We start from the raw sequence: 26,537 nt of genomic DNA, 5'->3' as shown, positions 1-26,537 counted from the left end.
CTTCAAAGTCTAAGATAGCATTTGTCGAAAAACATGCCCTTATCCTACAACAGGAAGCAATGTTAGAAGAACAAGCCCTGTTCAGACAAAATGAAATGGAACAGGAAGCAGCACGCAAAAAGGCTGAGATGAAACAGGAAGCAGCACACAAAAAGGCTGAAATGGAACAGGAAGCCAGTCGTAAACAGGCAGAAATGGAGCAAGAAGTCGCTCAACGTAAACATGAGGCCGCACAGAGAACAGTTCAGCTAGAACAGGAGGCTGCTCACAGAAAAGTGCAATTAGAACAAGAGGCCGCTCACAGAAAAATGCAATTAGAACAAGAGGCCGCTCAAAGAAAAATGCAATTAGAACAAGAGGCCTCTCACAGAAAAACGCAATTAGAACAAGAAGCTATGCGCAGGAAGGCTCAAATGCAACAAGAAGCCGCACGAGTAAGCCGGGAAAAGGCCGAGCTTAAAGCCAAATATAACCTTCTTGAAGCACAGAGAGAAGCTGCAGCCGCAGAAGCCGAGGCTCGTATCCTGGAATACGATGATAGCCAAACGTATAGCGATCTCCCTGACGAAAAGGAAGACCCGCTCCAGCGTGTGCAAGATTTCGTCAATAAACTTCCTGTATCAACTGTTGTTAAGGAAGTAACAGGACCTCAAAAGAAAAAACAAATTCCTGTTAAGATCGAGCTGAGTCACGAAGCACCAGCGTACATGCCATCCGTGGCATCGAACTTGCTGTCACAGACATCTGCCGTCTTGCCTTCCGATAATAAGTCACCGGAAGTTACCTTTATCCCAGATCTGGGATTAGTAACCGGCATACAAAAACTAGGTCTTTCAGATGAGAGCCCTACTGAACACCAAAAACAGGGTGTTAAAGAAGCGATCCCTGTCTTACGCACAAAACAGGACGTTATAGAAGAGATCCCTGTTTCACACAAAAAACAAGACGTAATAGAAGAGATCCCTGTTGCACACCAGCAACAAATCAACCTTACATCAGAGATAACTAGATTCCTCTTACGCAAGGACCTGCTTTTCTCCCGATTAACAAGCTTTAACGATCGGGCAGAATCCTTTCATACTTGGAAAGCAAGCTTCAAGAACGTGACTGATGAGTTTCTGACTCAGAACAGATCGATTTACTGATCAAGTGGCTCGGTCCAGAGTCTGCTAAACACGCCATTAGCATAAGAGCGTCGAACGCCAATAATCCTTCCATAGGTATACAGAGATTATGGAAGAGGCTTGACGAGCGGTATGGTGCTCCAGAAATGTTGGAAGCCTCTCTCATGAGTAAACTTGCCAAATTCCCTACATTGACGAATAAGGCCTAGGACAACGCACGTCTCTACGAACTGTCTGACATTCTATCAGAAATAGAATATCACAAGGAAAATCCCAAGCTGGGATGTTTGCTAGCATACTTCGACTCTTCGTCCGGTATAAATCCAATTGTTGAAAAATTACCGTACGGACTCCAAGAAAAGTGGACAACGAGGGCTACAAGATACAAGTCTAAATATGAAGTTGCTTTTCCACCTTTCACAGAATTCTCTGCCTTCATCAGGGAAATAAGCAAAACAAAGAACGATCCTGGGTTCATCTTTGGGTCAAAAGTCACACCAAATACAAAAGGTGCTGCGCCAAGGTCTACGTCTTACCCTAAGACTAAAGTTGGTGCTCATAAAACAGCAGTTGAGCAGCAATCTGGAGATTCCAGCAAACAAGGTCTTTGTATTCTGCACAGTACAAAGCATTCCTTAAATGAATGTCGAGCGTTCCGAGCCAAGTCAATAGAGGAGCGCAAAGGTCTTTTAAAAGAAAACAATGTATGTTACAAGTGTTGTGATTCTACCACACACAGGAGCCGGGAATGCAATGCACGCATAAGTTGTAAAGAATGTGGAAGTAAACAACACACTACCGCACTTCACATCACTAGACCACAGCAACCTGCAAGTTCTCAATCTAGCCCGCCTAAGCAAGCCTACGGCGGGGAGCCTATAGAATCGGCTGAAACTAAGGCAACCTCAGTTAACTCTACCTGTACTGAGATCTGCAAAGATACATATAGCGGGAAATCTTGTGCTAAAATACTGCCTGTAAATGTTTATCACAAAGATAACCAGGACAAAGTTATTCGCATGTACGCCATCATTGATGACCAAAGCAACCGGTCACTAGCATCACCCGAATTCTTTAATCTTTTCAACGTCAAAGATAAACCGGAGAACTATACTTTATCAACATGCTCCGGCAAAGTAGTCACTTCCGGGAAAAGAGGAAGAGGTTTTGTCATGGAATCAATCAATGGTTATGACAAGTTTGACCTTCCTGTACTGATTGAATGTGATCATATTCCAAATAATAGGGACGAAATACCTACTCCTGAAGTAACAATGTATCACCCTCATTTAAAAGAACTTAGGGGTAGCATTCCACCCATAGAAGAAAATTGTCAAATTCTTCTATTAATTGGCAGAGACCTTTTAGAGGCACACCATGTCCTCGACCAGCGCATAGGACCATCCAGAACTCCATACGCACAACAATTGAACCTGGGTTGGGTAGTGATAGGAGAAACCTGCATTAACAAGCAGCATGTACCTCTTGAGTTAAATGTCAAAATAACCAACATTTTACCTACAGGACAACCTTCAACCTTTCAACCATGCACAAGCAAGTTTGACATCCGGGAAAACTACACAGACCCTGTAACGAAAGATTTACAATCGCCACTCTTTGAAAAAACAAGGGACGATGATAAGCCTGGAGAGTCATATGAGGACAAAATGTTCATAAAGCAGATGGACAACGAATTTGTGAGAGACTCGGAAGGAAGTTGGGTAGCACCGTTGCCGTTCCGAGTGCCAAGACAGCCATTGCCAAGCAACAGACAACAAGCTCTTCATCGCGCTAATATGTTAGACACCAGTCTGAATAGAAACCCAGTTAAGCGGGAACACTTTCTTACATTTATGAGTAAGATCCTAGACAATAATCATGCAGAGCTCGCTCCACCATTGCATGAACATGAGGAGTGCTGGTATTTGCCATTGTTTGATGTTTATCATCCGAAGAAACCCGATCAGATAAGAGGTGTGTTTGATTCTTCCGCCAAATGTAACGGAGTTTCACTTAACAGCGTCCTGCTTACAGGTCCAGACTTGACCAATGATCTCTTGGGAGTACTGCTGCGTTTCAGGAAAGAAATGGTCGCAGTAACTGCAGACGTTCAACATATGTTTCACTGCTTTGTTGTCAGAAAAGACCACCGAAATTACCTGAGATTTTTATGGCATAAAGACAATGACCTACAGGAGAACCTTGTCGAATACCGCATGAGAGTTCATGTTTTCGGAAATAGTCCGTCACCTGCCGTTGCTACGCTTGGACTCCGAAAAGCAGCTCAAGCATCAGAACTAGAGTTTGGCAGTCACGTGACTAGCTTTGTTACAAGAGACTTCTATGTCGACGACGGTCTAACATCATGTCCTACTAAAGAGGAAGCTGTTAAGCTCATGAAGGACACACAGCAAGCATTAGCAAAATATGGAAACTTACGACTTCACAAGTTTGCGTCTAATTGTGCGGAAGTTATGTCTGCATTTCATGCCAGTGATTTGGCTTCAAATCTTAAAGATCTAGACTTAGAATGCGACAGTAAACCCCTACAACGTAGTCTTGGTCTCAGCTGGGACGTAAACACTGATAACTTCTTATTTCAATTATCATCAGAAAACAAACCGATCACTCGGAGAGGAATTTTATCGACGATAAACAGTCTCTACGATCCTCTGGGATTTTTGGCTCCGGTGATTATACAAGGAAAACTCCTATTAAGGAAAATAGTATCAGAAACCGTCGACTGGGACCAACCTCTCACTGATGAGACAGCAGATGAGTGGAAATCTTTGAGAGATACTCTAATTGCTAGTGAAACATTGCGCATTCCACGTACCTACGTGCCGTATCTCAGCAAAACCACCACAAAGGAGTTACATGTCTTCTCTGATGCATCAGAAAAAGCCATAGCAGCTGTTGCATATCTACGCACGACCGACAGTAGTGGTGAACCAAACATAGGTTTCATTCTTGGGACAGCTAAAGTTGCACCAACAAGTGGTCATACTATTCCACGTCTTGAACTATCTGCTGCAGTATTAGCAGTCGAGATAACACAGACCATCATGGATAATTTAGATTTACATATAGACACCGTAAAATTCTACACAGACAGGAAAGTAGTCCTAGGCTACATCAGTAACGAGACAAGAAGGTTCTTTATCTATGTCGCCAATCGAGTAGAGAAAATAAGAAAATTTAGCTCTCCAAGTCAATGGAATAATATGTACCAACTAACCGTAATCCCGCAGACTCGGGAACAAGGTCCGTACCTGCCCACGAAATTCATAGCAGCGAATGGTTATTAGGACCAAGACAACTTCTTTTCTCAGAACAAAAGAATTATGAGGACATATATCAGCTAATAGACCCAGAGGAAGATGGAGAAATACGTGCAACTGTTAATGTTGCAAAAACATTTGCCACACTTGAGCATAAAGGTATCGGAACTGATAGATTCAACAGATTCTCCAACTGGACATCACTTATGCGAGCGATAGCCTTTTTGGAACGTTTCTCCCGTTTACACGGGTCAAAACAGACAGCACCAGTGACTTCTCTGGAAGGCTTTTCGAATGCCGAAAATTTCATCTTAATATCTGCTCAATATGAAGTTTACGGAGATGAAATAGATGCATTAAACGTCAGGAACAAATTCATAAGCGGAGTCCTATAGCTAACCTTAATCCGTTTTTGGACGAACGAGGACTATTACGAGTAGGAGGCCGTATCGCCAAATCTGACTTAAACCTCCGTGAAAAGAAACCATTGATCGTCCCTGGACGCCATCATATAGCGACATTATTAGTTCGACACTACCACAACAAGATAAAACATCAAGGTCGCCATTTCACAGATGGAGCGATTCGATCCGCAGGATTTTGGATCGTAGGAGCAAAACGCTTGATCTCATCTATTATTCACAAATGTGTGACATGCCGCAAACTCAGAGGAAAAACCGAGTATCAAATCATGTCTGATTTGCCAGAGGACCGTCTTGAACCTTCACCTCCGTTTACTAACGTTGGAATAGACACCTTTGGACCCTGGACAATTGTTTCACGTAAAACACGTGGTGGATACGCCAAATCAAAACGTTGGGCAATTTTATTCACATGCTTAGTGACAAGAGCTATTCACATCGAATTAATCGAGGAAATGAGTTTTTCAGCCTTCATAAACGCTGTCAGGAGATTCGCCGCTATAAGAGGCCAAGTTAAGATTTTCCGATCTGACCGTGGAACGAACTTTATCGGCGCAATCGACGATTTAAAGATTGACTCAATCAACGTTGAAGATGGACCCTTCAATAACTTGCTTTACAATTCTGGTACAACTTGGATCTTTAATCCGCCGCATTCGTCCCACATGGGTGGAGCCTGGGAAAGAATGATTGGTATCACTAGGAGAATTCTTGATTCTATGCTTCTTAACGCAGCCGGAAGAAGCCTAACACATGACGTGCTCAACACACTAATGGCAGAAGTTTCAGCAATAGTGAACTCTAGACCTCTGGTACCGGTATCAACAGATCCAGAGAATCCGTTAATATTAACTCCGGCTATGTTATTGACGCAGAAAACCGACTACATTTTCACTTCAGACCATCTTGGGGAATTCGACAAACGAGATCTCTGTCTTGCCGAATGGAGACGAGTACAGGCTCTAGCCAGTGTTTTCTGGTCCCGTTGGAGGAAGGAGTACCTGCCGTTACTACAACAACGACGAAAATGGACCGAAGATCGCCGTGATCTCATCGAAGGAGACGTCATTCTTCTAAAGGACAAAACATTTGCCGTACCCAATGGCCCGTTGGAATTATAGTGAATTCATTTAAAAGTTCAGACGAACATGTGCGAAAAGCAGAAGTGCGAGTAATCGTTAATGGAAAAGCCACAACCTACACACGCCCTATCGTGGACATGATTCTTCTCATAGAGAACAAACCTGTGTAATTATATGTATATATTGTGGATTAATATAGTGACATTCACATTTGGAATTATACTTTCTGGAATAGTGATATCAGGTAGATTTCAGACGGGGAGTATTCTGAATCACATACGCAACTACATTTACTATAAAGTCTATTGGATTGAATTTTCAGACATTCATATTTTCCGGAAATAATCTGGACTTATCCGTATTTTCACTACCGTTTAATTTCTCTTCCCCACCTGTCTATTGCAAATGGATGCCACGACAAATCTGCTCCTGTGGATATTGTGACAAATCACCGTCAAGTATGTTTCAAATCGATTATAAACTGTTAAATATATATACCGTTAATTCCGTTAACTTGAATTCCACGTTTATTCAACAAATACGAACTGTAATTGTTTATTTCTATGAATTGACCTGAGAATTCTACTTTGGTTTTTGACTTGATATTATTATTGCATTGAACATTCATATATTTCTTTCGTACATATTATAAATATTGTATTTTTATTTCTTTCAGATTACCAAACAATACACGCTCTGTAAAAACTCCTGTGTCATTTCTGGTGGAATTATAATCTACAATCTTCAAACACAAGTTGTTATTCTTTATAATTTGCCGAGATTGCGATACAGTCCCATGGTTATACTAGCTGAGTCAGGCTCAGCATAATGATCATCAAGTGAAAGGGGTCTTATATAGTGGCCGAGTACATGGGAAAAATTTGGTTGATTACATAGGGAATCACTGATGCATGACTGTAATGGGCCCCAGTTATGGCAGTCAGTGCTCCACCCCTTAAAAAAATCTGGATCCGCCACTGCTTATGTAACGAAGTTTCCATCTGTCAAATAGATCTACTATATTTGGTGTATGGAATGATTGTAAGGTGTACATGTTCAACTGGCACTGAGGTGTCATGTGACCTTGACCTCATGTTTATCGTTCAGTGGTTAAAGACAAGTTTTGTGTTTTGGTCTGTTTTCTTATACTGTATGCAATAGGTCTACTATATTTGCAATCTAATTAAAAACCGATATGTCGTCGCTCCCGTTTTCTTGTATGTCCCGTGAGAGACAGCGACATATCAGAAAACGGGAGCGATGAGAGATCGGTTTTTAATTAGATTGCAATATTTGATATATGGAATGATTGTATAAAGGTGTACATGTCTAGCTGGCAGGTGTCATCTGACCTTGACATCATTTTCATGGTTCAGTGATCAAATTAAGTTTTTAATTTTTTGTTTTGTTTAACACTGTATGCAATAGGTCAACTATATTTGGTGTATGAAAATATTTTACGATGTACATGTCAGTTTGGCATGTTTTTTCTGACCTTGTCATTAATAAGTTCATTGCTCAATGTTAAGTTTTGGTTTTTGGTACTTTAAGCACTAGGTCAACTATATTAGGTGTATGGAATCATTGTAAGGTGTATGTCCGTCTTGAAATTATCATCTGACCTTGACCTTTATTCCTGGTTCATTGGTCAATCTTAAGTTTTCCTGGTTAAGTTTGTTTCTTAAATACTATATACAAAAGATCAAGTACATGTCAGTCTGGTAGGGTACATCTGACCTTGACCTCATTTTCATGGTACAACGATCAATGTTAACTTTACCTTGTTAGTATAAAAAAAAGAAGATATGGTATGATTGCCAATGAGACAACTCTCCACAAGAGAGCAACATGACACAGACACTATCCCTTATATGTCACCGTACGGCCTTCAACAATGAGCAAAGCCTATACCTGCTGTAGCGGTAGAGGTTTTATTGCCTTCGTTTAAAATAAACTGTCCAGTTTGCCCTACAAATTAATTTCTTCAATTCAGTTTTGTTCATGTTACAAGATATATGAGACTTTGGGGTTTTCAAGTATTGACAGAGAAAGAGTTCTTCTGTTGACTGATGGTTAAACAGTATTATCTGAAGATAATCTGGAGCTAGAGTTGCAGATTTGTCATTTTCTTGGATTGCACAGGAATATAGGATAATCTGGTGCTAGAGTTGCAGGTTTGCCATTCTCTTGGATTGCACAGGAATATAAAATAATCTGGAGCTTGAGTTGCAGATATGCAATTTTCTTGAATTGCACAGGAATATAGGATAATCTGGTGCTAGAGTTGCAGGTTTGCCATTTTCTTGGATTGCACAGGAATATAAAATAATCTGGAGCTTGAGTTGCAGATATGCCATTTTCTTGAATTGCACATGAATATAAGATAATCTGTAGCAAGAGTTGCAGGTTTGCCATTTTCTTGGATTGCACAGGAATATAGGATAATCTGGTGCTAGAGTTGCAGGTTTGCCATTTTCTTGGATTGCACGGGAAAAAGAAGATAATCTGGTGCTAGAGTTGCAGGTTTGCCATTTTCTTGGATTGCACAGGAATATAAGATAATCTGGAGCTAGAGTTGCAGGTTTGCCGTTTACTTGGATTGCACGGGAATATGAGATAATCTGATGCTAGAGTTGCAGGTTTGCCATTTTCTTGGATTGCACAAGAATATAAGATAATCTGGAGCTAGAGTTACATGTTTGCCATTTTCTTGGATTGCACAGGAATATAAGATAATCTGGTGCTAGAGTTGCAGGTTTGCCATTTTCTTGGATTGCACAGGAATATAAGATAATCTGGAGCTAGAGTTGCAGGTTTGCCATTTTCTTGGATTGCACGGGAATATAAAATAATCTATTGCTAGAGTTGCAGGTTTGCCATTTTCTTGGATTACACAGGAATATAAGATAATCTGGAGCTAGAGTTGCAGGTTTGCCAATTTTTTGGATTGTACAGGAACATAGGTACGTTTTTGTTGAACAACATAGATGCAGAGGCGTTGCCTCCTTTAACAGTTTTCCAACTTTTACACAACGAACTGTAAAATATTTACATTTTCAGTCATTAGAAGAGGCCTCATTTAAAGGCAATCACTCCTATATAGAGTGACAGTCTACTAACTATATCGTCAAAATTTGACTTGCTGGTAAATCTTGCCTTGCTGACATTTTTTTTTATTAGATAAAATGTCTGTCTATTATAATTTTAAGACAAAAACTTTTAAAAAATCGGTGAAAATCGTCATTTTAGGGCAATAACTGTAATAAACAGTTGACTGACAATTTCAACTTTCAGACTCACTTGTGGAATTTGTCACTCTGATCATTTTTACCATTTAAAGTTTCTTGCTATCTATTATAGTTTTCAAGATAATAGGCCAAAATGAAAAAATAAAAATAGTTAAAAATGTCATTTTATAACTTTTATAAGAAGTTGTCTGACAGTTTTGACAAATATAGATAACTGATAGGGCTGATCATTTTGAACACTCAGATTTTCTCTATTCATTACAGTTTTCAAAATAATAAAAATAAAAGACAAAAGTTTTACCCCATGTGCTATTTTTAGCCATGTCGGCCATCTTAGTTAGCAGGTAGGTCACCAGACACATTTTTAAAACTAAATAGTGTAATGATGATTATTGCCAAGTTTGCTTAAATTTGGCCCAGTATTTTGAGAGGAGAAGATTTTTGTAAAAGTTAACGATGATGGATGACCAAGACGACAAACGACGAGCACCAAGTGATGAGAAAAGCTCACTTATCTAAAAATAAGAAGATGTTCTCTTGATCATACTGTTTTGTTGTATTGATTTGACAATTTTTTTGACATTTGATGTGCATTAACCTTTTGTTTTACTATTGTACATTAATGACACTTTGGGAATGTAGCTCATTTGAGTCTATTTGACATACTCATACCATAATGTATTATGATTTTGTGAAGTTGACCATACTGCATTATGATTTTGTGAAGTTAACCATACTGTATTGTGATTTTGTGAAGTTGACCATACTGTATTGTGATTTTGTGTGAAGTTGACCATACGGTATTGTGATTTTGTGAAGTTGACCATACTGAATTATGATTTTGTGAAGTTGACCATACTGCATTGTGATTTTGTGAAGTTGACCATACAGTATTGTGATTTTGTGAAGTTGACCATACTATATTGTGATTTTGTGAAGTTGACCATACTGCATTATGATTTTGTGAAGTTGACCATACTGTATTGTGATTTTGTGAAGTTGACCATACGGTATTGTGATTTTGTGAAGTTGACCATACTGTATTGTGATTTTGTGAAGTTGACCATACAGTATTGTGATTTTGTGAAGTTGACCATACTGCATTATGATTTTGTGAAGTTGACCATACTGTATTGTGATTTTGTGAAGTTGACCATACTGCATTATGATTTTGTGAAGTTGAACATACTGTATTGTGATTTTGTGAAGTTGAATATACTGTATTGTGATTTTGTGAAGTTGACCATACTGTACTATGATTTTGTGAAGTTGACCATACGGTATTGTGATTTTGTGAAGTAGGCCATAATGTATTGTGATTTTGTAAAGTTGACCATACTGTATTGTGATTTTGTGAAGTTGACCATAATGTATTGTGATTTTGTGAAGTTGACCATACTGTATTGTGATTTTGTAAAGTGGGCCATACTGTATTGTGATTTTGTGAAGAAGGCCATAATGTATTATGACTTTGTGAAGTTGACCATACTGTATTGTGATTTTGTGAAATTGACCATACTGTATTGTGGTTTTGTGAAGTAGGTCATAATGTATTATGATTTGTGAAGTTTACCATACTGTATTATGATTTGTGAAGTTTACCATACTGTATTATGATTTTGTAAAGAAGGCCATACTGTATTGATTTGTGAAGTTGACCATACTGTATTGTGATTTGTGAAGTTTACCATACTGTACTATGATTTTGTAAAGTAGGCCATAATGTATTGATTTGTGAAGTTTACCAAACGGTATTGTGATTTTGTAATTTAGACCGTACTGTATCCTGATTTTAAGAAGTAGACCATACTGTATTGTGATTTTATGAAGTAGGCCATACTGTATTGTGATTTTGTGAAGAAGGTCATAATGTATTATGACTTTGTGAAGTAGACCATACTGTATTGTGATTTTGTGAAGTTGACCAAGCTGTATTGTGATTTTGTAAAGTTGACCACACTGTTTTGTGATTTTGTGAAGGTGACCATTCTGTATTGTGATTTTGTGAAGTTGACTACACTGTTTTGTGATTTTGTAAAATTGACCATACTGTATTGTGATTTTGTGAAGTTGACCATACTGTATTATGATTTTTTAAAATGGATTTTGTAAAATTGACCATACTGTATTGTGATTTTATGAAGTTGGCCATAATGTATTATGACTTTTTTAAGTTGATGGCACTGTATTGCGACTTTGATTGCACGATTTTACACGAGTTATAGTACTTTGAAGAGTATTATTCAATTGTACCACAATAACACATTGAAAACACAACTCCTTTAACACTGTTCAACTTTATTAAACAAACTCAGACGCAGTAACTGCACTACAGAAGCATGATTTATACATAGTATATTACCGTGGGCATTCAGAGCATGGTTGAAAGTATGTAAAGTGTTGTAGGATGATTTTTTGTAAAAGATTTAACGACTGGAGAATTTCAGGAAAGGTATCAAAAGTCATAGGTACTTAGGGACAGAATATGTTTTTCTACCCCCCTCCTTTTTTTCCAAAATACACAATTTTTTGTTTTCTATTAATTTTTATATGAACATACATTTAGTTTATTATGAACATTCATTACTATAAATAAAGTGTGTTTGCTTTTTGCTATCAATTCTCAGTTTACTAATCGATCCACAGCGGTCATTGATATGTTATATAGACCCTCTCTATTTAGAAAACTCTTTGACCGCCGTGGATAGTGAATGCATGCATAGTAAACGCATGCATAGTAAACTTAAAAATGACAGCAGATAGCAAATACACTTTATTCATAGTATATGTATGTTCAAAGTATAAAGAAAAACGCAAACCAGAAGTCTAGTCTGACTTAAAATTCCATCCAATAACGGAAACAATATCCAGATGCCTTTTTTTTTGGTTTTCCTCCCAAAATAAACCCATACGGAATAATCATAAGCAAGGATGATAAATGCGACTATGCATGGTACCTATAGGACACAGAGGCATGATGATTAATTTATTGAGGATGCAAGAGATGGGACACACAGAATCAGGTCTCCTCATTTAATAGTATAGATATTAAAAATAAAGCTTTCATACTTTGTAGGTTTGTTTGTCGTCATATTTAGTTGACTCTATCGTACTGTCATATGGATTTTCTTCTGGCTTTTGACTATCATGGGCCTATTGCAACTATTAAACAAGTAATTCACACAGCTCTTAAGATAGTATGATATATAACCACATCTATTTTTCATAATTTAATCATTCAACCTGAAGTAAATAAAAGGATAACCAAAATCCCACTTTTCAATATTTTAATGTTAAATCAACTTTATAAAATTTGAACACCATTATATCACCATCTTAATCATCACAGTCATCACAGTTTATATCTGGTGTAACCAGGATTTACGTATCACAATTCTTCCCCTGGTATCACCAGGAGTTTTATATCAAATCTTTGATGTTTTGTGTTTGTGAATTAAAACTTTGTTCCTTGTAGGAATATCAAACTTCATCTGATTATTATCAATGTTACACACTATGGTCATGTCAGATTGATATCCATTTTCAGATGCTGTATGGTTGACAGGTCAGGTATATTGATACCACAGAGTGGACAACAGTAACCAGGATCTGCCTTGTAGTTACTCTGAAATACATGAATAAATGAGTTATACTTAAAATAAGTCTCATCTTGACAGGCCTTTAGAAACTGGACAAGTCCTGGGTTATTCTTTTCGCTATACCTATGAAACATTAATTTCAGCATTAAACCTAACTTTATAACAACTGTAGCAGTACTCTACTACTGTTAAAGCAAAATTTATCAGTCATATGTTAATAGTGAATGTAAAATTATGTAAAAACAAAACAAATCATTGGTGATGGACGACTACTAGAGGCTTCTATGAGCCTGATTTTCCCACCTGGTAAATTTACTAAAGTGTTTAGCTTAGATTGTCCAATTTGTACACTATTTCACGTTTCAGATAAGAAATAAAATATCTAATTTCTTGTAAGTTTTTAATGGAAACTTGTGTTTGACTTTTGTCATACAATATTGCAAGATTAAATTAATACATCTTATTTCATAATCTTACTGTGTTTTTTTTTCTAAACCGATATAATTTTTGATTTTGACTTTAAACTTGTAAATATTGTTTTCATCCAAAAAGGTTATTGCAATTGCTATATCTTTTTGGTACTTTGGATTCACTTATTTTCGTGGGTACCAATTTTTTGAATTGAGGAAAACTAGCATATTCTAGGATATTTAAATTCATGGTTTTGGCAAAGTCTGCATACATTCCTTTAGACAGAGTGTACACACTGAAATGTCTCGCCTTCTTTACTAATCATTGATATTATGTTGATAGTCCTAAGTATAAAGCGTTATTACAACTGTCACATAAACTTAACATTAAACAAGATAGTTAAACAAAGACCAATGAACCATGAAAATGAGGTCAAGGTCAGATGAACCATGCCAGGCAGAAATGTACAGCTAACAATGCTTCCATACAACAAATATAGTTGACCTATTACTTATAGTTTAAGAAAAATAGACCAAAACACAAAAACTTAACACTGTCCAATGAACCATGCAATTGAGGTCATGGTCAAATAAAACCTGCGGGACTGACATATAGATCATAATATATTTCCATACACCAAATATAGTTGACCTTTGGCATATAATATTAGATAAAAAGATCAAAACTTAAAAACTTAACTTTGACCACTGAACCATGAAAATGAGGTCAAGGTCAGATGACATCTGCCCGCTAGACATGTACACCTTACAATCATTCCATACAACAAATATAGTAGACCTATTGCATAAAGTATGAGAAAAACAGACCAAAACACAAAAACTTAACTATAACCACTGAACCATGAAAATGAGGTCAAGGTCAGATGACACCTGCCAGTTGGACATGTACACCTTCCAGTCCTTCCATACACCAAATATACTAGCCCTATTGCTTATAGTATCTGAGATATGGACTTGACCACCAAAACTTAACCTTGTTCACTGATCCATGAAATGAGGTCGAGGTCAAGTGAAAACTGTCTGACGGCCATGAGGACCTTGCAAGGTACGCACATACCAAATATAGTTATCCTATTACTTATAATAAGAGAGAATTCAACGTTACAAAAATTCTGAACTTTTTTTTCAAGTGGTCACTGAACCATGAAAATGAGGTCAAGGACATTGGACATGTGACTGACGGAAACTTCATAACATGAGGCATCTATATACAAAATATAAAGCATCCAGGTCTTCCACCTTCTAAAATATATAGCTTTTAAGAAGTGAGCTAACACCGCCGCCGGATCACTATCCCTATGTCGAGCTTTCTGCAACAAAAGTTGCAGGCTCGACAAAAACTAGTATTTTGTTGACCATTTAGATTCCCAAGTTTCCACAAAATCCACGAAAATTGGTATCCAATAAATATTAATGAATCCACAGTACTATATCTTCAAAACATTAGCATTATAGGTCTTTATATGGCTGATAATTGCAGGTTGCAGTCTTGTAATTGACTGCTCCATAGGTTTACATGCAAAACAGCTGATCTTTGAAAATAAAAAAATAAAAAATGCTATATAGAAATTTTATTTCATGTTCATATCATGTATGTACTAATGTGAAATTATGATTTAATCGAAAACTAGAGGCTCTAAAGAGCCTGTGTCGCTCACCTTGGTCTATGTGAATATTAAACAATGGACACAGATGGATTCATGACAAAATTGTGTTTTTATGATGGTGATGTGTTTGTAGATCTTACTTTACTAAACATTCTTGCTGCTTACAATTATCTCTATCTATAACAGTACTTTCTGTGGAAAATGTTATTGAAAATCTTCAAATTTTAAGAAAATTGTTAAAAATTGACTATGAAGGGCAATAACTCCTTAGGGGGTCAATTGACTATTTTGGTCATAATGACTTATTTTTAGTTCTTACTTTGCTGTACATTATTGTTGTTTACAGTTTATCTCTATCTATAATAATATTCAAGATAATAACAAAAAAACAGCAAAATTTCCTCAAAATTACCAATTCAGGGGCAGCAACCTAACAACCGATTATCCGATTCATCTGAAAATTCCAGGGCAGATAGATCGTGACCCGATCAACAATTTTACTTCCTGTCAGATTTGCTCTTAATGCTTTGGTTTTTGAGTTATAAGCCAAAAACTGCATTTTACCTCCATGTTCTATTTTTAGCCATAGCGCCATCTTGGTTTGTTGGCCGAGTTACCGGACACATTTTTTTAACTAGATACCCCAATGATGATTATGGCTAAGTTTGGTTAAATTTGGCCCAGTAGTTTCAGAGGAGAAGATTTTTCTAAAAGATTACTAAGATTTATGAAAAATGGTTAAAAATTGACTATAAAGGGCAATAACTCCTAAAGTGGTCAACTGACCATTTTGGTCATGTTGACTTATTTGTAGATCTTACTTTGCTGAACATTATTGCTGTTTACAGTTTATCTCTATCTATAATAATATTCAAGATAATAACCAAAAACAGCAAAATTTCCTTAAAATTACCATTTCAGGGACAGCAAACCAACAACGAAATGTCCGATTCATCTGAAAATTCCAGGGCAGATAGATCTTGACCTGATAATTAATTTTACACCTGTCAGATTTGATCTAAATGCTTTGGTTTTTGAGTTATAAGCCAAAAACTGCATTTTACCCCTATGTTCTATTTTTAGCCATGGCGGCCATCTTGGTTGGTTGGCCGGGTCACCGGACACATTTTTTTAACTAAATACCCCAATGATGATTATGGCCAAGTTTGGTTAAATTTGGCACAGTAGTTTCAGAGGAGAAGATTTTTCTAAAAGATTACTAAGATTTACGAAAAATGGTTAAAAATTGACTATAAAGGGCAATAACTCCTAAAGTGGTCAACTGACCATTTCAATCATGTTGACTTTTTTGTAGATCTTACTTTGCTGAACATTATTGCTGTTTACAGTTTATCTCTATCTATAATAATATTCAAGATAATAACCAAAAACAGCAAAATTTACTTAAAATTACTAATTCAGGGGCAGCAACCCAACAACGGGTTATCCGATTCATCTGAAAATTTCAGGGCAGATAGATCTTCACCTGTTTAACAATTCTACCCCTGTCAGATTTGCTCTAAATGCTTTGGTTTTTGAGTTATAAGCCAAAAACTGCATTTTACCCCTATGTTCTATTTTTAGCCATGGCGGCCATCTTGGATGGTTGGCCGGGCCACCGGACACATTTTTTAAACTAGATACCCCAATGATGATTGTGGCCAAGTTTGGTTTAATTTGGCCCAGTAGTTTCAGAGGAGAAGATTTTTGTAAAAGTTAACGACGACGCCGGACGCCAAGTGATGAGAAAAGCTCACTTGGCCTTTTAGGCCAGGTGAGCTAAAAAAGGGTCATGCCACGAAGAATAAAAAGTTACATAACCCTGGGGTCAAAATTTTTTTTTCCTACTTTCTGTTTGCTGTTTTTACTAGGCCGCACCACTTCCAGTAAACATGATATCCTTCCACTTTCCTGGATTGATATCCCCTAAAAGTTGCAAGATTTTTTTAAATCTATATATATATGTTTCAATTCAACTGAAACCTATAATTTAATCAAATCAAATCGAATATTTTATTGTCGTATAAACTTCAAACAGAAAAAAATGGACTATTTTGTTTCCCTCCATGTTTTGACAGGCACCGGAAACTTGAGTTGTAATACAAGACTGGTAACTATTAAATGTCATTTACTACCTGTATACAATAGTAACAGAAGACATGTGCACATCCAATTTCCTGTGGATTTGTCGGCCACTCTCCACAGATTCCACATCCTGTCAAATTTCTCTTTGACATAGATTGACTAGACATGTCCTTTGGTAGTACCTTCCTAGACAAATAATTCTTCACACGTTGAAAATTAACCAATGGAAGAACAAAGAACAGTAATTCCTGAAAAATGTAAAAAAGTATTAACAACAAGAATGTGTCCATAGTACAGGGATGCCTCATCCGCACTATCATTGTCTATGTTCAGTGGACTGTGAAAATGGGTTAAAAACTATAATTTGGCATTTAAATTAGAAAGATCATATCATAGGGAACATGTGTACTTAGTTTCAAGTTGATTGGACTTCAACTTCATCAATCAAAGTGCTGGATAGCACCTCTGGAAAGTTTGCAACTGTATATGTGTATTATTTCAAATAGGTTATAGACGTGTATTGTTTCAAATATGTATTTAATCACAGTTTTGATTTTTCAAACTAATCCATTGTCTCGCCAGCAATTTCCAAAAATCACTTTTTATGCCTCATTTATGAGCATTATGTTTTTTGGTCTGCGTCCGTTCCTCTGTCTGTCCCATTCAGGTTCAAGTTTTTGGTCGAGGTAGTTTTTGATGAAGTTGAAGTCCAATCAATTTGAAACTTAAAACACACCCGTGATATTGCGGGTCCGTGACTGAATTAAAGTATATAACTATGCGTGAGCCTTATTTTAGTATTGGGATTGTCATCTGATAAAGTTATGCCGATTATAAGATGCACAGTTTTCTCTGCCTTCAAAATCTTTCTGTTTGAACCCGTCGACCTGAAACTTATCAATTATTGGTAATATTAATCATTCGGAAGGTTTGGAATGGAGTATTTTTTAATCAACAGCATTGTCCTATATTTGTTAATTTAGTTATAAATAAAGTTGAATTCTTTGATTCACTGTTTTATGTCATGCCCGCTAACAAATTGAAAACTGTACCTATATTCCTTATTTTAAGTCCAGATTTTTAGTATTCGTATTGTCATCTTAGAAAGTCTTACTGCTTAAAATACAACAACAGGGAACAATTTGACAATGATTGAATTTATTTAATAGTGTCAAAAGATGAGAAACGTACAGATAAGGTAATAGGTAACATATTACTATATAACTAATCTTCCCTGAGGTTCCGTTTCATTATGACGTTTTGTAAACGCACTACTAAATTTGCGAGAAACATAATGCTAAAATATACATTTTTACAGGTGAATATACTATTGGTATCGGTATCGGATTCCATTTTTACGGTCCACTGAACATAGAAAATGATAGTGCAGATGGGGCATGCGTGTACTATGGACACATTCATGATTTATATATCTATACTTCCAAATCTAAAGACCGTATTATGTTCACCTGATAAATGTATAACCGAAGAAAGCTACAAGTCAAACTTGTATATAAGGGTATATATACTTGATATGATATACTGAAAATTTCACCCCATTACATCTAGAATGGTAAAAGTGACGCCAACAAAATTCAAACTTGACTTGTGTTTTGTGGTTACTATAAGCATTGCGTATAAGTTTCATAAAATTTGGTACAGGCAAACTAATGTAAGAGAACAGAAATCAATTTTGGGATGTATGGACGTACGTACAAGTACGGGATGCACATACTTACAGAAAAAACAAGGATGATAACTCAATATGGTGGGGGCATAAAAATAGTAGTATGACCTCAGGAATAAAAAGTTTATATACACTAGATTCATACAATGTTGATCTGATGTGCTTACAGGGTCGTAACTAGCCTCTTTTAATAGTGAGGCAAAATATATTTTTGCGAGGGGTCTGATCCTCGAGAAAAATAACGCAAAAATCGTGCATCTGAGCGTTTCCCGGACTTTTTTTTACATTGAAACGCAACTAATTTTTAGCTATTTTTTCGACAATATTCTGGTCTCAAAACTAAAACATAGATTAATTGTAATTTTAGACTTTTAGGTTTTACAGGGACAACATTAAAATTAGACTGATATGTAGGATAAAGCAAAAATCGTAAATCTCATAATCTCATAATCATTAAAACCGGATCTGTCTGTCGATCTGTTGTTGTCTTGTATAGTGCTTAGACTTTTTTATTATTTTTTTTACTAGATTTAAATATAGTGACAGTGCAGTATTATAATTATACTAGTACTGAAAAGTCGTCACTAAGGACCATCTTGACCTTGTTTTACGGTATTAATGATTCTTTTATTGTTGAAGACCCTCCAGTAACTATCAAGATGAAGAACAAGAATAAAAACTTTGACCATTGATCATTGTATTTGTTTCTATGCATTGACTTTGTGTGAGATTGGGTTCCGTGCATGCACGCTTACTCCATGTTCCTTTATTTTCTGTTAAAGGGTCTGAACTTAATGCAAGTTTAACCCTTCAATGTAAAAGGTCATATTGCAATGCATTGATGTTTTTATAATTCAAATTATATAGATGACTTGATACGGGGAAATTAGAGGTCTTACTTTAATTTAAACCATGTCAGCTATCTATTTTTTTCTACAAAAAGAGCCAGTTTTCTTTGATATCAAGTTCAATTCTCCATGCAGAAACGACATTTTTTTTTGCTGTGTCCAGTATAGCATCGTATAGTCTTAAAATATTTTCTCAAACAATGTCTGGACAGCGGTGGACATGCAACATTGCAAAACCAAACGCTTACAAATGAAAATCAACACTCAGACTATAGTCATAAAGTAGGACAATAAATGAACAAAAGACAAACCCGAGACACGGAAGTACAAACAAAAGAAAACCCCGGGACACAGAAGTACAAACAATAGACCATCTACTCTGAAAACTAAAAGTAAAATAGAAACATGGTTCACGAAAACATGCAGGGGCAACAACAGATAGTAAAGAAAATGTGCTTCTTGCGAGAGACCTTCAGTGAAAACAATTTGATATAAAGACAATATTTTGTTTCCGTTTTTTTGAAATTTCCAACATGAGGCATTTGCCTCATTTGCCTCAATGAAGTTACGGCCCTGGCTTATAACCATGTAACACATTTTAGTTGCTGCTGTGTAAGTACCATTGAGGTAATGATATTTGAGATTTTTGTTTTAAGCCATTTATTGGATATACTAGTAATCATTGCCTCTGTGTAAGGACGACACATAGTTAATTATAGGTCAATCTTAAAGAATCATACTGCCCCAGGAATAAAGTGTGAGGATAAAAAATTCAAAATCCGCCATTGCATTGTTAAGCACTAAGAAAGCCATTTTGCTAGTACATGTCAGTAACATGTAAAAATGTTATTAAATCATTTTAATAATTTCTACAGCACTTGTCTTTAGCTTGATCTCAGTCTTGATATGGTGACTAGGTTGCTTTTAAATTACACGGATGCTATGATACTAAACTTTCAGATCGATGTCAGTTTGACAAAAACGATGCACTTTTCTATTAAAGCCGGTATTTCCCTTTACTCGTCCTTGGCGTGAGACATAAGCCATATAATTATCGATTATTTTATATTCTATCACCTGTGTATTGTTAAAATAAATCAAACCATTATCACTTGTCAATTATCCGACAACTTGGTCAAATATCAACTTGTACTCGCATACCATACCGGACTCTTTCAGTACACTCGGTCTTTTACTTATTCAATAATAAATAGCTGTAAATATCGTACATAGTAAAAAATAGTGCGGGTAAATGTTCATTCATGAAATATTTGTGAATGAAACGCTGTCTCGCATAGATTTCTTTTGATTTCCTCTTCAGCCAATGGCCGATCCGCAAAGTAGTGTTTGTGATATTTATTTTTAAAATGAAGTTAAATTCATCTGAATTGTCGGTGAACATTCATTCCTTTTTTATTCAAGCTGTAATCTTTTAAAAAGAGTAGCAACTCAAAATATCAAAGAATCAGAATTCGAACACTAGTACTACATTATCTTGGAGCAGAACATTGCGATAGTCTGTCTCACCGGAAGTTAAGGCCGACGCCTAAGGAAAGTAGCTATAGCAAGCTATAGCAAACTTTCCAAAAACTACCTCGACCAAAAACTTTAATCTAAAACAGGACAGATGGCCGAACGGACGGAAGGAGGCACAGACCAGAAAACATAATGCCCATAAATGGGGCATAAAAATGGAGCATAAAAATTCCAAACAACCATATCACTTAAGCATAATAGGTTTATGACCTCAATAGTCCCCAAGAAGCCTGTTATATAGATATAGCACTCACACCACATCTTCCTATATCTAATAGAAAGATGTGGTATGAGTGCCAATGTGACAACTCTCCATCCAATCACAATTTATAAAAGTAAACCATCATAGGTCAAGGTACGGTCTTCAACAGGGAGCCTAGGCTCACACTGAACAGCAAGCTATAAAGAGCCCCAAAAATTACTAGTGTAAAACTATTCAAATTGGAAAACCAACGGTCTTATCTATATAAAAAACAAGAAACACTTATGAACCACATAAACAGACGACAACCACTGAACATAAGATTCCTTTAACTACTTTATAAGCTATTTGATTCTTTGCTTTTGGAAATTGGTACTGTGGATAACTGTGAGTACTCTTATTTTGTAGTTTGGTATCTATTGTTTTTATGAAAGTTGTTTTATGTTCCACATACCAATACTTCAAGTAGTACAAATGTAAAAGCAATTGCTACTAATTTTATAGCTTGTTCTTATGTTGTACTGTTGCACCACTATCCCAGGTTAGGGGAGGGTTGAGCACTCAAACATGTTTACCCAGCCATACTCTGTATGTGCCTGTTCCAATTAAGAGCCTGTAGTTCAGTGGGTGTCTTTGGTTCATGTCAATTAAATTTGTTTTCATAAATTGTTTTGTTATAAATTAGGCCATTAGCTTTCTCGTTTGAATTGTTTCACTTTTTCATGGAAGGGCTTTTTTAGGCCATTTATAGCTTTCTCGTTTGAATTGTTTCACTTTTTCATGGAAGGGCTTTTTATAGCCGACTATAATGTACCGGTACATGTTTTTTTCTCATTGTTGAAGGTACTTTTGCCTATAATTGTATAATTGCTTCCATCCACTTGTTCTGAATTTGGGTGGATTGTTGTCTCATTGGCAGTCATACCAAGTCGCCTTATTTTTATATACATTATCATTCATAGGATACATCTACCATTTTTGGGGGGGATTTTTGTGGGTTACGTTTAACCATAAATTGAAATATTAAAAGAAGCACACATTTTCAATACGTTTGTATGAAGGCTTTGGCAAAAACCACAAAAAATGAAATACCAATGAAAATATATTTTTTCCTATTCACATGAATCCACAGTATTGAAAGTATTCTAAAATAATCATTTTTACATATGTAACTTGTTTGGTAATACTTACAGAAAATCCATGCCATAATAATTCTCTTGTCATGAATTCAAAGCTTACCTGGAAATAAACAAAACAACCTTGATGAATAAATTTGAGGCTCTTAAAGGCCTGGATGCCTAACACCAAACATTTTCATCTATACATTTATTAACAATGATAACTAAAGGACAAGATACGATAAGCCCGTTTGGCCCTCTATTTTCTCATTTTCAAATTTAATTTTTGAGAGTTACTTTTCACTTTAAAATTTTCCCTGAGGTTAAATTTTGTTTGAATGAACTTCAAAACCATTAAATTCATCAACTGGGTGAGGTGAGAGGGGTAAAGGGCATAAAAAACACCAAAAGTAGGAAAATAACCATTTTCGGTCTTTGATGTTTATTGTGTAATGTTTATTTGCATGGACCTACGTGACCCGAAGAAAATTATGGCGATTTACACAGCAAAAACAGTGATAATGACATGAATGGAATAAAAAAAAATCCTGGGTCACGTTGGTGCAGGCAGTTAAAAACTAAAAATTTGTTGTACGAAACACCTTCACAGTGAATACAATATTTGAATAATAACGGAAGTTTTACCCCCTTCATCACACCCAGTGTCTGAAATTGATGGTTTTGAAGTTCATCCAAATAAACTTCAAACCTCAGGAAAAAATTTAACATGATAAGTAGCTTTCCAAATTTGAAAAATAAGAAAATAGGGGGTCCAAAACGGTTGCTTATCGTACCTTGTCCTTTGTCTTTACATCAGATATAAAACAGCCATTTAAACAGAACATAGGAAACTTTTGTTGATTTGGTCATTTTAAATTTGAGATGTTCTTAATAATTTTTGATTACCCCCCTTTCTTTAAGTTTATAAAGTTATATCAGCCAACATTTCAATATAATTCAGGCAGCTTGTTACTAGAAAATAAAGTTACATAAGAATACATAATAAGAAGAATAATATTTACTTGTCTAATGTCTTGTTTATCTGGAAACACTGGTTGTATACCAAGTACTCTCTCAACCAAAGAATGGTAAACTCCTTTTTGTAGGAACACCAAGAAATTGACCAATGCAGCAATCTTTAAACTAATGTCAGTCCATTCTATTAACTTCTCTACCTAAAATATTTTAAAAACATATAATATATAATTGTACATATTTAAACATACTGTGATTTATTTTTTTTCAATCAGAGAATAGCAGACTCCTTTTTTTGTCATTGATTTAAGAGTTGAGTCTCTTTGTTTTTTTCACAGACATAAAGCATGATGGTCAGTCCAAAATTCTGTAGGATTTTTCAGCAAATTAGAACTACTTACTAGAACTTATAAAGTGACCCAAATGGAAAATATGCTTTTATTTGTTTTTTGAAACTTGTCAAATTAGGAAAATCGAATCAACAAATAAAAGTACTTTCTCAAATGAAACTGTTCTATATATCAGCATGATTCATTAACAAATGGCTGCATGAATTAGGTCCCTTTGATAGTTTGTCTTCCAACAGCTGATGATAAATTACTGCTGCATACATGGCCTTTTTTTTTAAATTCTGACAATACCAATTTTTAAGAATAGCTGATTCTTTTTGAAAAAGATGAAAAAGTTTTTAATCAAAAGATGCATTAAGAGTTTTTGGTTGGAGCATGCAGGCAATGTTTCTGAAATAAATAAATCAATGTTTAAATATCAGAAACAAACTGGAATTTGTATATAGATTACAAACATGATCATGTCATTATGACAACACATAAGAAAAAGTATTATGTTAAAACTAGAACTGTGATTGAGCTCACAAAAGTTACACCTCTTTAACATGTTGGACCATTATGCGATTTCTCAGGTGGTGTACTACAAATGTGTTATATCATCATTATACATCCTACCCATTAATAGTTGCTTGACATGAAGACAGACAGGTTATTTTTGCATACCTCAAACAATTGTTTGCATGAGTCAAAACAATTAACATTTAGTCAATCACTGATAAAACTTTTTTTCTATAACATTGCATGTGCTGAATTATAAACTTTCTCAATGAATTATTGGATTTTGAGCACCTTCTTACAATACATGTATCACTTATCATTGATGCTATGATTTAGACTGCTGCATAATTAATAAATAAATATAAAAAAGAAGATGTGGTATGATTGCCAATGAGACAACTATCCACAAAAGACCAAAATGACACAGACATTAACAAATATAGGTCACCGTACGGCCTTCAACAATGAGCAAAGCCCATACCACATAGTCAGCTATAAAAGGCCCCAATAAGACAATGTAAAACAATTCAAACGAGAAAACTAACGGCCTTATTTATGTAAAAAAAAAAAAAAAAAAAAAAAAAAAAAAAAAAAAAAAAAAAAAAAAAAAAAATAAACGAAAAACAAGTTTATATTACAGCAAGTACCGGTACCAGTATTTACCTTTGACCTTATTTCCATTAGACCAATGACTTTGAGAACATCACTCAGTCTTTCTTTTAACCATGGCAATCCAATCAAAATTGCAGCATATAAAATTCTTTGTCTTTTGGTCATCCATGTTTCACCTCTGTTGCTAAGGTACTTAAGGTTAAGAATATTCTGTCCTACAGTTGAGTTGTGGACCAAAACAGAAAACTGAAATATGAAATGCCAAAATTTAGGGGCTAAATCTGTCAATATCATGCCATCTTATTATATATCATCATAAGAAAAGTCTATATTTTCAGTGAATATATATATATGTGAAGGTAAAGGAAATTTCAGCCTCCTTGTATATATATGAGTTCAATTTTTGAGTTGGAAACTTTGTAATCAATGTAGGAAATACTTCAATAACTTGCCTCAATGTAACTGAGCAAAAATATGGTCTCTCATAGACATCATAATTACAACATAACCCTTTTATATAAACTTCACTTTATCGTTAAAATATTTAAAACACTTTGAAAGAAATATTTATGATTCCTTTACAGTAATTAACAAATGCAAACATGCAAAGGTTTACTTGCTATAAACCACAACCATACTGAGAAGAATGAAAAGGATTATTATCGTTTTTGTGAAAAACAAAGCCAGCATTTTTTTTTATATGACTCACAAAAATAATTGTGCCAAAAAAAAAGTATATTTCAAATGAGTCACTACAAATTCATAAGTATCATCTTACTACTAGCTAATTAAACCAAACAATATAAAAAAAGAGGTTATATAGAAATTAGATTGCATAATAAGACAGCCAGGCTAATTCAGCTACCATTTTCACACCAGAAGCACCAGATTACAATATTCTACCAAATGCTGCAATTTGCTTTGAAGATAAAGAGCAAATACCAATTTGCTCCTAAGTACTGCATGCTTAGAAGAGAAACAGAAAATACATGTTTTTCCAGCGAATAAGAGGAGCAGCATGCTTATACAGTGTTTAGTTTTACTGAGCCATGTTTCTAAGACCTTAAAAATTAGAAACACTAACACACTCCTAAGGGGCCATTTAAAATCTCAAACTGTATCTATGTATCAGTGCTTCTTTGTTTACCAAATCATTCTATTCTTTTCAGATCAATTTACTGTAGTTTAAAATGATCATGTGACAGAAAAAAGTAACTTAAATTGATTGTTAAAAGTGTTGAATAAAATTTTAAGAAAACTGTGGCTTATTCAAATTACCGAAGTTGTATGCATGTAACCAATATGCATAGAACTCTATTGTAAGGATTTCACTTTAATATAATGAAAAGCTGAGTAATTATCCATTTAAAATGAAATCAAAAGAGAATAAGAAAATTTGACAATAAGAGATAAGTAAATTAATGACAATACAAATAGCCTAATATGTACATTAACCAAAATGTAAGAAATATTAATTTGGTACACACGAGGCCTCTTAAACCATTTGTATACCTCTATGTTTAAAGTCATAATAAAAGAGTGACTGGTGAAAAATAATATTATTCCAATTCTTGAACCAATGCATACAAACATCATAAACTTAGTCTTCTGTGCACAATTTTATCATTTCTTTCGCATAAACTTCGTATAATCGTCAATTTTTTTTCAATCGGTCAGTGTTGTTGTGAAAATATGGCAGGTAATTAAAGTTCGTGTTTAGAAGCCAAAGTTGAACGATTGTCACCTGTTTGTCAACAAACAACAAAAAAACATGGATATTGAGCACATGTTTTTACATGTACAATCAGATAATAGTTTATTTTAAGGACATT

At 35.3% G+C, this 26,537-nt stretch overlaps 3 protein-coding genes across 3 annotated transcripts in view; 2 read left to right on the top strand and 1 right to left on the bottom strand.

Annotated features, from left to right (window-relative positions):
* The first annotated feature begins 1,270 nt into the window (after window positions 1-1,270).
* LOC139500304 (uncharacterized) lies at window positions 1,271-4,800 on the top strand. Its single transcript, XM_071289048.1, has 3 exons — window positions 1,271-1,292; window positions 1,548-4,262; window positions 4,457-4,800. The coding sequence occupies exons 1-3, from the start codon at window positions 1,271-1,273 to the stop codon at window positions 4,798-4,800; spliced, it is 3,081 nt and encodes a 1,026-aa protein (XP_071145149.1).
* Window positions 4,801-5,096: 296 nt separating this feature from the next.
* LOC139500303 (uncharacterized) lies at window positions 5,097-5,948 on the top strand. The gene has a single exon (XM_071289047.1). It carries the CDS (start codon window positions 5,097-5,099, stop codon window positions 5,946-5,948), a length of 852 nt encoding a protein of 283 aa, XP_071145148.1.
* A 6,479-nt stretch (window positions 5,949-12,427) lies between these two features.
* Window positions 12,428-26,537, bottom strand: part of LOC139501786 (peroxisome biogenesis factor 2-like) — a 34,603-nt gene continuing 20,493 nt past the window's right edge. The window contains exons 4-8 of the mRNA XM_071290987.1: window positions 24,757-24,951; window positions 23,293-23,445; window positions 22,344-22,391; window positions 16,930-17,127; window positions 12,428-12,782 (exon numbers count right to left, since the gene is read on the bottom strand). Of these exons, the coding sequence (XP_071147088.1) occupies window positions 12,678-12,782; window positions 16,930-17,127; window positions 22,344-22,391; window positions 23,293-23,445; window positions 24,757-24,951 (699 nt within the window). The 3' untranslated portion in view covers window positions 12,428-12,677. The remainder of the gene's footprint in view (window positions 12,783-16,929; window positions 17,128-22,343; window positions 22,392-23,292; window positions 23,446-24,756; window positions 24,952-26,537) is intronic.

This window comes from Mytilus edulis, chromosome 13 (genome assembly GCF_963676685.1).
Source record: "Mytilus edulis chromosome 13, xbMytEdul2.2, whole genome shotgun sequence".
Classification (NCBI taxonomy): domain Eukaryota; kingdom Metazoa; phylum Mollusca; class Bivalvia; order Mytilida; family Mytilidae; genus Mytilus; species Mytilus edulis.
The sequence above is the reverse complement of the archived record's forward strand: the minus strand, read 5'-3'. Positions and strand labels throughout refer to the sequence as shown.